The sequence below is a fragment of the Pan paniscus genome, chromosome 9, assembly GCF_029289425.2.
Source record: "Pan paniscus chromosome 9, NHGRI_mPanPan1-v2.0_pri, whole genome shotgun sequence".
Classification (NCBI taxonomy): domain Eukaryota; kingdom Metazoa; phylum Chordata; class Mammalia; order Primates; family Hominidae; genus Pan; species Pan paniscus.
Window position 1 is genome coordinate 6,265,310 of NC_073258.2, and position 14,099 is coordinate 6,279,408.

The 14,099-nt window shown below is 41.2% G+C and overlaps 2 protein-coding genes across 9 annotated transcripts in view; both read left to right on the top strand.

The window, feature by feature from the left end:
- The window catches only part of STIM1 (stromal interaction molecule 1), a 231,916-nt gene that overhangs the window by 148,690 nt on the left and 69,127 nt on the right, over positions 1-14,099 (top strand). For all 8 annotated transcript variants that reach the window (XM_055094020.3, XM_055094017.2, XM_063608068.1 and 5 more), the window contains one exon: positions 13,752-13,866. In XM_055094020.3, coding sequence (XP_054949995.1) covers positions 13,752-13,866 — 115 coding nt within the window. The remainder of the gene's footprint in view (positions 1-13,751; positions 13,867-14,099) is intronic.
- LOC117974838 (small ribosomal subunit protein uS14-like) lies at positions 3,516-9,268 on the top strand. Its single transcript, XM_063608078.1, has one exon. It carries the CDS (start codon positions 8,970-8,972, stop codon positions 9,138-9,140), a length of 171 nt encoding a protein of 56 aa, XP_063464148.1. The 5' UTR covers positions 3,516-8,969; the 3' UTR covers positions 9,141-9,268.

Sequence of the window (14,099 nt, forward strand, 5' to 3'; positions counted from 1 at the left end):
TAAAATAAAATTAATTTGTAATGAATAATCTTCGTAAAAATAGTGTGCTTGCTATGCAAATGCAACCTCATGACAAGTCCCTTAGCTCTCACTCTGCTTTCCCAATTAAATTGTTAGTCCTTAAGCCACTCCTGTATAAAATTCTAAAGTCATTGGAGCTTACTGTGGCTAGATATTTTTATTTTTTTGAGACAGGATCTTGCTGTATTGCCCAGGCTGGAGTGCAGTGGTACGATCACGGCTTACCGCAACCTTAACCTCTTGGGTTCAAGTAATCCTCTCACCTTAGCCTCCCTAGTAGTTGGGACCACAAGTGCACACCACCACATGTAGCTAATTTTAAAATTTTTTGTGGAGATGGGGTTTCACTATGTTGCCCAGACTAGTCTTGAACTCCTGGGCTCAAGCAATCTCCTCCCACCTCGGCCTCCCAAAGTGCTGGGATTTAAGGCATGAGCCATGGAGCCCAACCTGTTTTGATTTGTTTAAAAGATAGCCTGAGAAGGTGGACTTTTAGTGAAATTTTCTGATTTTTTTTTTTTTTTTGAGACAGAGTCTGGCCTTGTCATCCAGGCTGTAGTGCAGTGGCATGATCTCGACTCACTACAACCTCCGCCTTCCAGGTTTAAGCAATTGTCGTGCCTCAGCCTCCCAAGTAGCTGGGATTGCAGGTGTGCGCCATCCTGCCTAGCTGATTTTTGTATTTTTAGTGGAGACAGGGTTTCACAGTGTTGGCCTGGCTGGTCTCAAACTCCTGACCTCAGGTGATCCACCTGCTTCAGCCTCCCGATGTGCTGGGATTACAGGCATGAGCCACTGCGCCCGGCCAAAATTTTCTGATTTTTAAATTTAGGTTCAACTTTTCAAAATGCTGTGCAGGCCAGTAAAAGACACACACAAAGGCAATTTATGACTTCTGCAAACATGTCTCATTTAATCCTTACCATATCTGAAATGAGGGACATTATTAACCCTAATTTTGAGAGGAAAATAGACTCAGAGAGGCAAAGTAGCTTGCCCAAAAGTCACACAGCAAGTAAGTAGCCTGTTTCTATGGGTTCTGCCTTTCTTTCTTTCTTTTTTTTATTATTATATATTTTAAGTTCTAGGGTACATGTGCACAACGTGCAGGTTTGTTACATAGGTATACATATGCCATGTTGGTTTACTGCACCCATCAAGTTGTCATTTACATTAGGTATTTCTTCTAATGCTATCCCTCCCCCAGCCCCCAGCCCCCAACAGGCCCTGGTGCATGATATTCCCCTCCCTCTGTCCGTATGTTCTCATTGTTCAACTCCCACTTATAAGTTAGAACATGTGGTGTTTGGTTTTCTGTCCTTGTGATATTTTGCTGAGAGTGATGGTTTCCAGCTTCATCCAAGTCCCTGAAAAGAACATGAACTCATCCTTTTTTATGGCTGCATAGTATTCCATGGTGTATATGTGCCACATTTTCTTTATCCAGTCTATTATTGATGGACATTCGGGTTGGTTCCAAGTCTTTGCTATTGTGAATAGTGCCGTATTAAACATATGTGTGCATGTGTCTTTATAGTATCATGATTTATAATCCTTTGGGTATATACGCAGTATTGGGATTGCTGGGTCAAATGGTATTTCTAGTTCTAAATCCTTGAGGAATCACCACACTGTCTTCCACAATGGTTGAACTAATTTACGCTCCCACCAACAGTGTAAAAGCATTCCTATTTCTCTACATCCTTTCCAGCATCTGTTGTTTCCTGACTTTTTAATGATCGCCGTTCTAACTGGCGTGAGATAGTATCTCATTGTGATTTTGATTTTGATTTGCGTTTCTCTGATGGCCAGTGAAGATGAGCATTTTTTCATGTGTCTGTTGGCTGCATAAATGTCTTCTTTTGAGAAGTGTCTGTTCATATTCTTCACCTACTTTTTGACGGGGTTGTTTGTTTTTTTCTTGTAAATTTGTTTAAGTTCTTTGTAGATTCTGGATATTAGCCCTTTGTCAGATGGATAGATTGCAAAAATTTTCTCCCATTCTGTAGGTTGCCCGTTCGCTCTGCTGATAGTTTCTTTTGCTGTGCAGAAGCTCTTTAGTTTAATTAGATCCCATTTGTCTGTTTTGGCTTTTGTTGCCATTGCTTTTGGTGCTTTAGTCATGAAGTCTTTGCCCATGCCTATGTCCTGAATGGTATTGCCTAGGTTTTCTTCTAGGGTTTTTATGGTTTTAGGTCTTACATTTAAGTCTTTAATCCATCTCTAGTTAATTTTTGTATAAGGTGTAAGGAAGGGATCCAGTTTCAGCTTTTTACATATGGCTAGCCAGTTTTCCCAGCACCATTTATTAAATAGGGAATCCCTTCTCCATTGCTTCTTTTTGTCAGGTTTGTCAAATATTAGACGGTTGTAGATGTGTGGTGTTATTTCTGAGGGCTCTGTTCTGTTCCATTGGTCGAGATACCTGTTTTGGTACCAGTACCATGCTGTTCTGGTTACTGTAGCCTTGTAGTATAGTTTGAAGTCAGGTAGTGTGATGCCTCCAGCTTTGTTCTCTTTGCTTAGGATTGTCTTGGCTATGCGGACTCTTTTTTGGTTCCATATGAACTTTAAAGTAGTTTTTTCCAATTCTGTGAGGAAAGTCAGTGGTAGCTTGATGGGGATAGCATTGAATCTATAAATTACCTTGGGCAGTGTGGCCATTTTCATGATATTGATTCTTCCTATCCATGAGCATGGAATGCTCTTCCATTTGTTTGTGTCCTCTTTTATTTCGTTGAGCAGTGGTTTGTAGTTCTCCTTGAAGAGGTCCTTCACATCCCTTGTAAGTTGGATTCCTAGGTATTTTATTTGCTTTGTAGTAATTGTGAATGGGAATTCACTCATGATTTGGCTCTCTGTTTGTCTGTTCTTGGTGTATAGGAATGCTTGTGATTTTTGCACATTGATTTTATATCCTGAGACTTTGCTGAAGTTGCTTATCAGTTTAAGGAGATTTTGGGCGGAGACGATGGGGTTTTCTAAATATACAGTCATATCATCTGCAAACAGGGACAATTTGACTTCCTCTTTTCCTAACTGAATACCATTTATTTCTTTCTCTTGCCTGATTGCCCTGGCCAGAACTTCCAATACTATGTTGAATAGGAGTGATAAGAGAGGGCATCCTTGTCTTGTGCCGGTTTTCAAAGGGAATGCTTCCAGTTTTTGCCCATTCAGTATGATATTGGCTGTGGGTTTGTCATAAATAGCTCTTATTATTTTGAGATATGTTCCATCAATACCTAGTTTATTGAGAGTGTTTAGCATGAAAGGCTGTTGAATTTTGTCAGAGGCCTTTTCTGCATCTATTGAGATAATCATGTGATTTTTGTGGTTGGTTCTGTTTATGTGATGGATTATGTTCATTGATCTGCATATGTTGAACCAGCCTTGCATCCCAGGATGAAGCCAACTTGATCATAGTGGGTAAGCTTTTTGATGTGCTGCTGTATTCGGTGTGCCAGTATTTTATTGAGGATTTTTGCATCGATGTTCATCGGGGACACTGGCCTAAAATTCTCTTTTTTTGTTATGTCTCTGCCAGGCTTTGGTATCAGGATGATGCTGGCCTCATAAAATGAGTTAAGGAGGATTCCCTCTTTTTCTATTGATTGGAATAGTTTCAGAAGGAATGGTACCAGCTCCTCTTTGTACCTGTGGTAGAATTCGGCTGTGAATCCATCTGGTCCTGGACTTTTCTTGGTTGGTAGGCTATTAATTATTGCCTCAATTTCAGAATCTGTTATTGGTCTGTTCAAAGATTCAACTTCTTCCTGGTTTAGTCTTGGGAGGGTTTATGTGTCGAGGAATGTATCCATTTCTTCTAGATTTTCTAGTTTATTTATTTTATATTTTATATTATTTTATTCTCTTTGTGTAGAGGTGTTTATAGTATTCTCTGATGGTAGTTTGTATTTCTGTGGGATCGGTGGTGATATCCCCTTTATCATTTTTTATTGCATCTATATGATTCTTCTCTCTTCTTTGTTGATCTTTTCAAAAACCAGCTCCTGGATTCATTGATTTCTTTTTTTTTTTTTTTTTTTTTTTGAGACAGAGTATCCTTTGTCACCCAGGCTGGAGTGCAGTGGCATGATCTTGGCTCACTGCAAGCTCCGCCTCCCGGTTTCACGCCATTCTCCTGCCTCCGCCTCCCGAGTAGCTGGGACTACAGGCACCCGCCACCATGCCTGGCTAATTTTTTTGTATTTTTTTAGTAGAGACGGGGTTTCACCGTGTTAGCCAGGATGGTCTCGATCTCCTGACCTCGTGATCCGCCCGCGTTGGTTTCCCAAAGTGCTGGGATTACAGGCGTCAGCCACCACGCCCGGCTGATTCATTGATTTTTTGAAGGGTTTTTTGTGTCTCTATCTCCTTCAGTTCTGCTGTGATCTTAGTTATTTCTTGTCTTCTGCTAGCTCTTGAATTTGTTTGCCATTTCTTCTCTAGTTCTTTTAATTGTGATGTTAGGGTGTCGATTTTAGATCTTTTTTGCTTTCTCTTGTGGGCATTTGGTGCTATAAATTTCCCTCTACGCACTGTTTTAAATGTGTCCCAGAGATTCTGGTATGTTGTGTCTTTGTTCTCATTGGTTTCAAAGAACATCTTTATTTCTGCCTTCATTTCGTTATTTATCCAGTAGTCCTTCAGGAGCAGGTTGTTCAGTTCCCATGTAGTTGTGTGGTTTTGAGTGAACTTCTTAATCCTGAGTTCTAATTTGATTGCACTGTGGTCTGAGAGACAGTTTGTTGTGATTTCTGTTCTTTTACATTTGCTGACGAGTATTTTACTTCCAAGTATGTGGTCAATTTTAGAATAAGTGTGATGTGGTGCTGAGAAGAATGTATAGTCTGTTGATTTGGGGTGGAGAGTTCTGTAGATGTCTATTAGGTCTGCTTGGTCCAGAGCTGAGTTCAAGTCCTGGATATCCTTGTTAATTTTCTGTCTTGTTTATCTGTCTAATATTGACAGTGGGGTGTTAAAGTCTCCCATTATTATTGTGTGGGAGTCTAAGTCTCTTTGTAGGTCTCTAAGAACTTGCTTTGTGAATCTGCATGCTCTTGTATTGGGTGCATATATATTTAGGATAGTTAGCTCTTCTTGTTGAATTGATCCCTTTACCATTATGTAATGGCCTTCTTTGTCTCTTTTGATCTTTGTTGGTTTAAAGTCTGTTTTATCAGAGACTAGGTTTGCAACCCCTGCTTTTTATTGCTTTCCATTAGCTTGGTGGATCTTCCTCTATCCCTTTATTTTGAGCCTATGTGTGTCTTTACACGTGAGATGGGTCTCCTGAATACAGCACACTGGTGGGTCTTGACTCTATCCAATTTACCACTCTGTGTCTTTTAATTGGGGCATTTAGCCCATTTACATTTAAGGTTTATATTGTTAGGTGTGAATTTGATCCTGTCATTATGATGCTAGCTGGTTATTTTGCCCACTAATTGATGCAGTTTCTTCATAGCATCAATGGTCTTTACAATTTGGCATATTTTTGCAATGGCTGGTACTGGTTGTCCTTTCCATGTTTAGTGCTTCCTTCAGGAGCTCTTGTAAGGCAGGCCTGGTGGTGACAAAATCTCTCAGCATTTGCTTGTCTGTAAAGGATTTTATTTCTCCTTCACTTATGAAGCTTAGTTTGGCTGGATATGAAATTCTGGGTTGAAAATTCTTTAAGAATGTTGAATATTGGCCCCCACTCTCTTCTGGCTTGTAGGGTTTCTGCCAAGAGATCCGCTGTTAGTCTGATGGGCTTCCCTTTGTGGGTAACCCGACCTTTCTCTCTGGCTGCCCTTAACATTTTTTCCTTCATTTCCACCTTGGTGAATCTGACAATTATGTGTCTTGGGGTTGCTCTTCTCGAGGAGTATCTTTATGGTGTTCTGTGTATTTCCTGAATTTGAATGTTGACCTGCCTTGCTAGGTTGGGGAAGTTCTCCTGGATAATATCCTGAAGAGTGTTTTCTAACTTGGTTGCATTCTCCCTGTCACTTTCAGGTACACCAATCAGACGTAGATTTGGTCTTTTCACATAGTCCCATATTTCTTGGAGGCTTTGTTCGTTTCTTTTTACTTTTTTCTCTCATCTTGTCTTCTTGCTTTATTTCATTAATTTGATCTTCAATCACTGATATCTTTTCTTCTGCTTGATCAAATCGGCTATTGAAGCTTGTGTATGCTTCATGAAGTTCTCGTACTGTGGTTTTCAGCTCCATCAGATCATTTAAGCTCTTCTCTACACTGGTTATTTTAGTTAGCCATTTGTCTAACCTTTTTTCAAGGATTTTAGCTTCCTTGCAATGGGTTAGAACATGCTCCTTTAGGTCGGAGAAGTTTGTTATTACCGAACTTCTGAAGCCTACTTCTGTCAACTCGTTAAACTCTTCCTCCCTCTAGTTTTGTTCCCTTGCTGGCGAGGAGCTGTGTTCCTTTGGAGGAGAAGAGGCGTTCCAGTTTTTGGAATTTTCAGCCTTTCTGTTCTGGTTTCTCCCCATCTTTGTGGTTTTATCTACCTTTGTTCTTTGATGTTGGTGACCTACAGATGGGGTTTTGGTGTGGATGTCCTTTTTGTTGACATTGATGCTATTCCTTTCTGTTTGTTAATTTTCCTTCTAACAGACAGGCCCCTCAGCTGCATGTCTGTTGGAGTTGGCAGGAGGTCCACTCCAGACCCTGTTTGCCTGGGTATCACCAGTGGAGGCTGCAGAACAGCAAATATTGCTGCCTGATCCTTCCTCTGGAAGCTTTGTCCCAGAGGGTCACCCGCCTGTATGAGGTGTCTGTCAGTCCCTACTGGGAGGTGTCTCCCAGTCAGGCTACACGGGTGTCAGGGACCCACTTGAGGAGGCAGTCTGTCCATTATCGGAGCTCAAACGCTGTGCTGGGAGAACCACTGCTCTCTTCAGAGCTGTCAGGCAGGGATGTTTAAGTCTGCAGAAGCTGTCTGCTGTCTTTTGTTCAGATATGCCCTGCCCCCAGAGATGGAATCTAGAGAGGCAGTAGGCCTTGCTGAGGTGCAATGGGCTTCGCCCAGTTTGAGCTCCTTGCCACTTTATTTACACTGTGAGCATAGAACTGCCTACTCCAGCCTCAGCAATGGTGGATGCCCCTCCCCCCACCAAGCTCCAGTGTCCCGGGTCGATCTCAGACTGCTGCGCTAGCAGCAAGGAAGGCTCTGTGTGTGTGGGACCCGCCGAGCCAGGCACAGGAGGGAATCTCCTGGATCTGCCAGTTGCGAAGACCGTGGGAAAAGTGTGGTATCTGGGCAGCAGTGTACTGTTCCACCAGGTAGAGTCACTCATGGCTTCCCTTTGGCTAGGAAAGGGAAATCCCCTGACCCCTTGCACTTCCCAGGTGAGGCAATGCCCCACCCTGCTTTGGCTTGTCCTCCATGGGCTGCACCCACTGTCCAACCAGTCCCAATGAGATGAACCAGGTACCTCAGTTGGAAATGCAGAAATCACCTGTCTTCTGCATTGATCTCACTGGGAGCTGTAGACCGGAGCTGTTCCTATTTGGCCATCTTGGAAGTCCACTGGGTTCTGCCTTTCTGACTCTTAAGGCCTGATTGTTGCAGCTTCATTTCTTTATTTTCTAAAGAGGTCCCATTCAGCATAAGTACCTTCCTTCAGGTAGAGCTTCTATTTGCCAGTTCCTCTTTTGGCATCATCTTCTCTCTGACCTTGTTTTCTGACCCTACTTGTTTTTTGTGTGTTTTGTGGCACCAGTAGGGTCTGTATGTGAGTCCCTGTGCAGATCTTCCTTGTACTTTCTTTCTGAGTTTCTCTGCTCTCCACTTACCTCGGTGATCAGACTTGACTATAAAAATGAGTCTATTTCTTGTTGATTTCCTATAAGCAGCTGGTATCTCATGTCAGATGGTTTCCTGGAGTTATCTGATAATGGAAGAAAATCCCCTTCCTTGGAGATTTTGGCGTTTCTGCTCCCAAGGCTTGCTTGTGATAACTGTCTTTCTAGTCTTAGATTAAGAGGTTCTAGGTTGGAGCCTATGAGGACCAAAGAAAGGTATATCTTGAAGAACCTGATTAATCAAACCTAAAAAATCATGAGGATAGCAGATTTGATCTCTAAAATATATCCCAATTCTGACAAATTCTCATCACTTCCACAGCTACCACCTTGTTTCAAGCCACCATTAGCTCATGTTATTGCAATACCCACCTGAGTGATTTCTCTGTATCTGCTCTTTCCCTTTTGTAGTCTACTTTTTAACACAGTATCCAGAGCAATCGTTTTAAAAATATAAATGTCTTCATGTTATACCTCTGTTCAAATCCCTGTAACAGCTCCCATCTCAGAGTGAAAAATCAAAGTCTTGATAATAGCCTAAAAAGGCAGCTGGGTGCATGGCTCACACCTATAATCCCAGCACTTTGGGAGGCTGAGACAGGTGGATCACCTGAGGTCTGGAGTTCAAGACCAGCCTGACTAACATGGAGAAACCCCATCTCTATTAAAAAATACAAAATTAGCTGGGAGTGGTGGTGCATGCCTGTAATCCCAGCTACTCGGGAGGCTGAGGCAGGAGAATTGCTTGAAACTGGGAGGTGGAGGTTGCGGTGAGCCAAGTTTGTGCCCCTGCACTCCAGCCTGGGCAATAAGAATGAAACTCTGTCTCAAAAAAAAAAAAAAAAAAAAAGGCATAAAAGGGGGATCTGTGTTCTGGAACCCTGTGGCTTCTTTGAGTTCATCTCCTGCTGGTTACCACCTTACTCATTTCTCTCCAGCGATACTGGCCTTCTTGTTATTCCTTGAACATACCAAATATGTTCTCTTGCCTCAGGGACTTTGCTTCTGCCCTTCTCCATTCTTGGGATACTCTTCTCCCAGTTATTCTGCATGCCTTTCTCCCACACCTCTTTTAAATATTTGCTTTAAAGTCACCTTCTTATCTTTTGCCTTGTTGCACTCCTGAAGGCAAAATGGATCACAAGCAGCTCTACTGGAGCCACCCACAAAAATCTGGCCAGAGTTCTCGCTCTTGTTGCATCTGCTCAAACCAGCATGGTCTGATCTGGAAATATAGCCTCAATATGTGCCTCCAGTGTTGCCATCAGTACGTGAAGGATATAGGTTTCATTAAATTGGACTAAGTGATCTTCCTTGAATGGATTATCCAAGGCATCCACACAATGAAAAATCATATTAGCTGTTTGCACATAAAATAAAAATGAAGAAAATGAAGTCAGCTTCTTAATGACACCTTGATTCCTCTCATTAAAATGACAAATTGTGAATACCACTACTCTTGGCATCTCCTATTCCTCTTCCCTGCTGTTTTTTTCTTTATTTAAATTATATTTTATTTAAAAACATTTTTAAAATTTTATTTTATTTGTAATTGATACATAACAGTTGTACATATTGGCCAGGCATGGTGGCTGACGCCTGTAATCCGAGCACTTTGGGAGGCTGAGGCAGGAGGATTGCTTGAGCTCAGGAGTTTGAGACCAGCCTGGGAAACATAGTGAGACACCGTCTCTACAAAAAATTAAAAAAAAAATAGCTCGGTACGGTGGTGCACACCCATAGTCTAAGTTACTTGGGAAGCTGAGGCAGGAGGATCACCCAGCCTGGGTGACAGAGCAAGACACTGTCTCAAAAACAACAACAACAAAAAACCCCACCAACCAACCAACCATCCAAAAAAATTGTACATATTTATAGGATACAGTGTGATGTTTTGATACATGTATACAATGTATAATGATCAAATTAGGGGGTAATTAGTATATCTGTCATCTCAAACATATATCATTTCTTTGTGGTGAACATTCAAAATCCTTTCTTCTAGCTATTTTGAAATATACACTATATTATTGTTAACTAAAATCACCCTACTGTGCAATGGAACACTAGAACTTATAAACTTACCCTCCCAACTGTAAATTTGTACCCACTGACCAATCTCTCCCCATCTCCCTGTCTACTCTTCCCAGATTCTGGTAACCACTATCCTACATTCTACTTCTATGAGATCAGCTTTTTAAGATTCCATATATGAGTGAGGACATGTGGTATTTATTTTTTGTGCCTGGCTTATTTCACTTAGCGTAATGTCCTCGAGGCACATCCATGTTGCCACAAATGACAGAATTTCATTCTTTTTTTCTTTATGGCTGAATGGTATGCTGTTGTGTAAATATACGACATTTTCTTTAAACATTCATTTGCTGATGGGCCCTGAGGTTGATTCCATATCTTGGCTATTGTGAATAGTGCTGCAATAAACATGGAAGTGAAGATGTCTCTTCAACATGCTGATTTCATTTCCTTTGGATGTGTACTGAATAGTGGGATTGCTGGATCATATGGTAGTTCTATTTTTCATGTTTTGAGGAACCTCCATAGTGTTTTATATGGTGACTGTACTAATTTACACTGCCACCAACAGTGTGTAAGAGTTTCCCTTTCTCTATATCCTTGGCAGCATTTGTTATTTGTTATTTTTTTTGGTAATAGCCATACTAACTGGGGTGAGATGATATCTCATTGTGGTTTTGATTTCCATTTCCCTGATGATTAGTGATATTGAGCATATTTTTCACATATCTTTTGGACTTTTTTTTTTCTTTTTTCTCTGAGACAAGGTCTCGCTCTGTCACCCAGGCTGGAGTACAGTGGCATGATCACAACTCATTACAACCTTGATCTCCCAGGCTGAGCTCAAGTGATCCTCCCACTTTCGCTTCCCAAAGTGCCATGATTACAGGCATGAACCACTGTGCTCAGTCTTGTTTGTCTTCTTTTGAGAAATGTCTAGTTAGATCTTTCACCCATTTTTTAATCTGATTTTTTTTTCTATTGAGTTGTTCGAGTTCCTTATATATTCTAGATGTTAACCCCTTGTCAGATGTATAATTTGCAGATGTTTTCTCCCATTCTGTAGGTTGTCTCTTCACTTTTCATTGTTTCCATTTTATTTTGATTTAATCCCATTTATCTATTTTTGTATTTTGTTGCCTATGGTAGTGGTGGTGGTGGTGGTGGTGGTGGTTGTTTTTTGGCAGTGCAGTGACGTGATATTAGCTCACTGCAGCCTCCACTTCCTGGGTTCAAGTGATTCTCCTGCCTCAGCCTCCCGAGTAACTGGGATTACAGGCATGTGCCACCATGCCCAGCTAATTTTTGTATTTTTAGTAGAGATGGGGTTTCACCATGCTGGCCAGGCTGGTCTCCAACTCCCAACTTCAGGTGATCCACCTGCCTTGGCCTCCCAAAGTGCTGGGATTACAGGCATGAGCCACCGTGCCCGGCCCCCAGTACAGTTTATTGAAGAGATTGTCCTTTCCTCAGTGTTTGTTCATGCATTTGTCTAAAATCAATTGGCTATACATATGTGGATTTTATTCCTGTGTTCTGTATTCTTTTCCATGTCTGTTTTTATGCCAGCACCATGCTGTTTCAGTTACTATTGTTTTGGAGAATATTTTAAAGTCAGATGGTGTGATTGCTCTAGCTTTGTTCTTTTTGCTCAAGATGGCTTTGGCTATTCAGGTTTCTTTTTGGTTCCATATGAATTTTAGGATTTTTTTTTTCTATTTCTGTCAAGAATGTCATTGAAATTTAGATAGGGATTACACTGAATCCGTAGATTGCTTTGGGTAGTATGAATATTTTAACAATATTAATTCTTCCAACCCATGTACATAGGATATCTTTCCATTTATTTGTGTCTTCTTCAATTTAGTTCATCGGTATTTTACAGTTTTCATTGTAGAGATCTTTCACCTCCTTGGTTAAATTTATTCTTAGGTATTTTATTATTTTTTGTAGCTATTGTAAACAGGATTTTTTTTTATTTCTTTTTCAGATTTGTTTACTAGTTCTAACAGTTTTTTGGTGGTGTCTGTAGGTTTTTCTAGATTTAATATCATGTTATTGGCTGGGCATGGTGGCTCACACTTGTAATTCCAGCACTTTGGGAAGCAGAGGTGGGTGGATCCCTTGAGATCAGGAGTTTGAGACCAGCCTGGGTAACGTGGTAAAATCCCGTCTCTACCAAAAATACAAAAAATTAGCCAGGTGGGGTGGCGTGCACACCTATAGTCCCAGCTACTTGGGAGGCAGAAATAGGAGGATCTCCTGAGGCCCAGGAGGCGGAGGTTGCAGTCAGCTGAGATCATGCCACTGCACTGCAGCCTGGGTGACAGAATAAGAACCTGTCTCAAAAAAAAAAAAAAAAAAAAAAAAAAAAGAGAAGATCATGTTGTCTGCATGCAGGGGCAGTTTGACTTCCTTCTTTCCAATTTTGATGCCTTTCTTCTTTCCTTCCTTCCCTTCCTTCCCTTCCTTTCCTTTCTTTCCTCTTGCCTAATTGCTCTGGCTAGGACTTTCATTACTGTGTTGAATAATAGCGGTGAACGAAGGCATCCTTGTCTCGTTCCAGATTTTAGAGGAAAAGCTTTCAACTTTTCCCTGTATTAGATGTGGGTTTGTCATATATGGCCTTTATTGTGTTGAGGTATATTCCTTCTATACCCAATTTGATTGCAGAGCTGGGGGCTGGAATCAACTGAAGTCTCAGTCACTCACATACCTGACTCCTGAACTTGAAGACTCAAACAGCTGGGGCTACTCACACATTTCTATCTCTACATAGACTTTCCACGTGATATCTCCAGCAGGGTGGCTTCAGCGTAGCCAGGCTTCTTACATTTTGACTCAGGGCCCCTCAGGGCCCAAAAGAGAGAGAGCTAGGTGAAATTTATATTGCTTTTTCTAACCTAGACTTGGGTGTCGTGCAACATCACTGTTGCCACATTCTATTTGTTAGAAGATGAGTCACTAATGTCAGCCTATATTAAAGGGGAGGGAAATCCACCTTTAACGGGAGGATTATCAAACAATTTGTGGACATGTTTTAAAACCATTACAGTCGGCTGGGTACGGTGGCTCACACCTGTAATCCTAGCACTTTGGGAGACCGAGATGGGTGGATTGCCTGAGCTCAAGAGTTTGAGACCAGCCTGGGCAATGGTGAAACCCTGTCTTTACTAAAATACAAAGAGTTAGCTGGGTCGGGTGGCACACACCTGTAATCCCAGCTACTCAGGAGGCTGAGACAAGAGAATTGCTTGAACTTCGGAGGTGGAGGTTGCAGTGAGCTGAAATTGCGCCACTGCACTCCAGCCTGGGTGACGAGCGAGACTCTGTCTCAAGACAAACAAACAAACAAACAAACAAACAACCATCACAGTAAATTAACCTGTCTAAACCTAATGTAATTTGGGGCAAATGGCATTATCTTCAAGAGTATCACTGTTCTCATTTATAAAATAAGTGTGATGATTCATTGGTTGTTAAGATTTGATGAGAAAATATTGTGGAAATTCTTAGAATATTGCCTAATTTATAAGCAAGTATTCAAACATTTTAAATTCTTCCTTCCTTTTTTCTTTCCTCTTTTAGCTTATTGATTTTCAGTTAACTGTCATGTATGGTCTTTTCATAATTAAAAAATATAAGGAAAGAATTTCTAATTTATATATATTTTTCAAGTGAGACATGTAACAAAGAGGAAGTGATAGTTTAGTTGGCAACTAAGACATGTGCATAAGGAAGGATACATGAGTGATGTGATACACTTGCATGTTGGGTAGATGGAATGTGTTATGGCTAGCTAGAGGCAGGTGACCTGTGTGGAGATCTTGACGGGCTGACTCCTAGGTATCTCTTGTGACTTGTGTACTTTTCCCTTGCAGTTCCTGAGGGAGGACCTCAATTACCATGACCCAACAGTGAAACACAGCACCTTCCATGGTGAGGATAAGCTCATCAGCGTGGAGGACCTGTGGAAGGCATGGAAGTCATCAGAAGGTAATAGGCAGCCTGGTCATCAATCCTAGTTGTGGGAAGGTTTAGAGAAGAGAGAAGCAGCAACTTGGCCTTAAAAGAACATGTATATAAAATGCTTAGTAAAGGGCAAATTATTGAAGTTATTCTACATACAGTCACTAAATAAGACTGAATATAGTCACTCTGCTGGGCATGGGGGAAGGTTCTCCAGAGTTGGCATTTTTCTTCATTAGAATACTTTTTGAATTCTATCC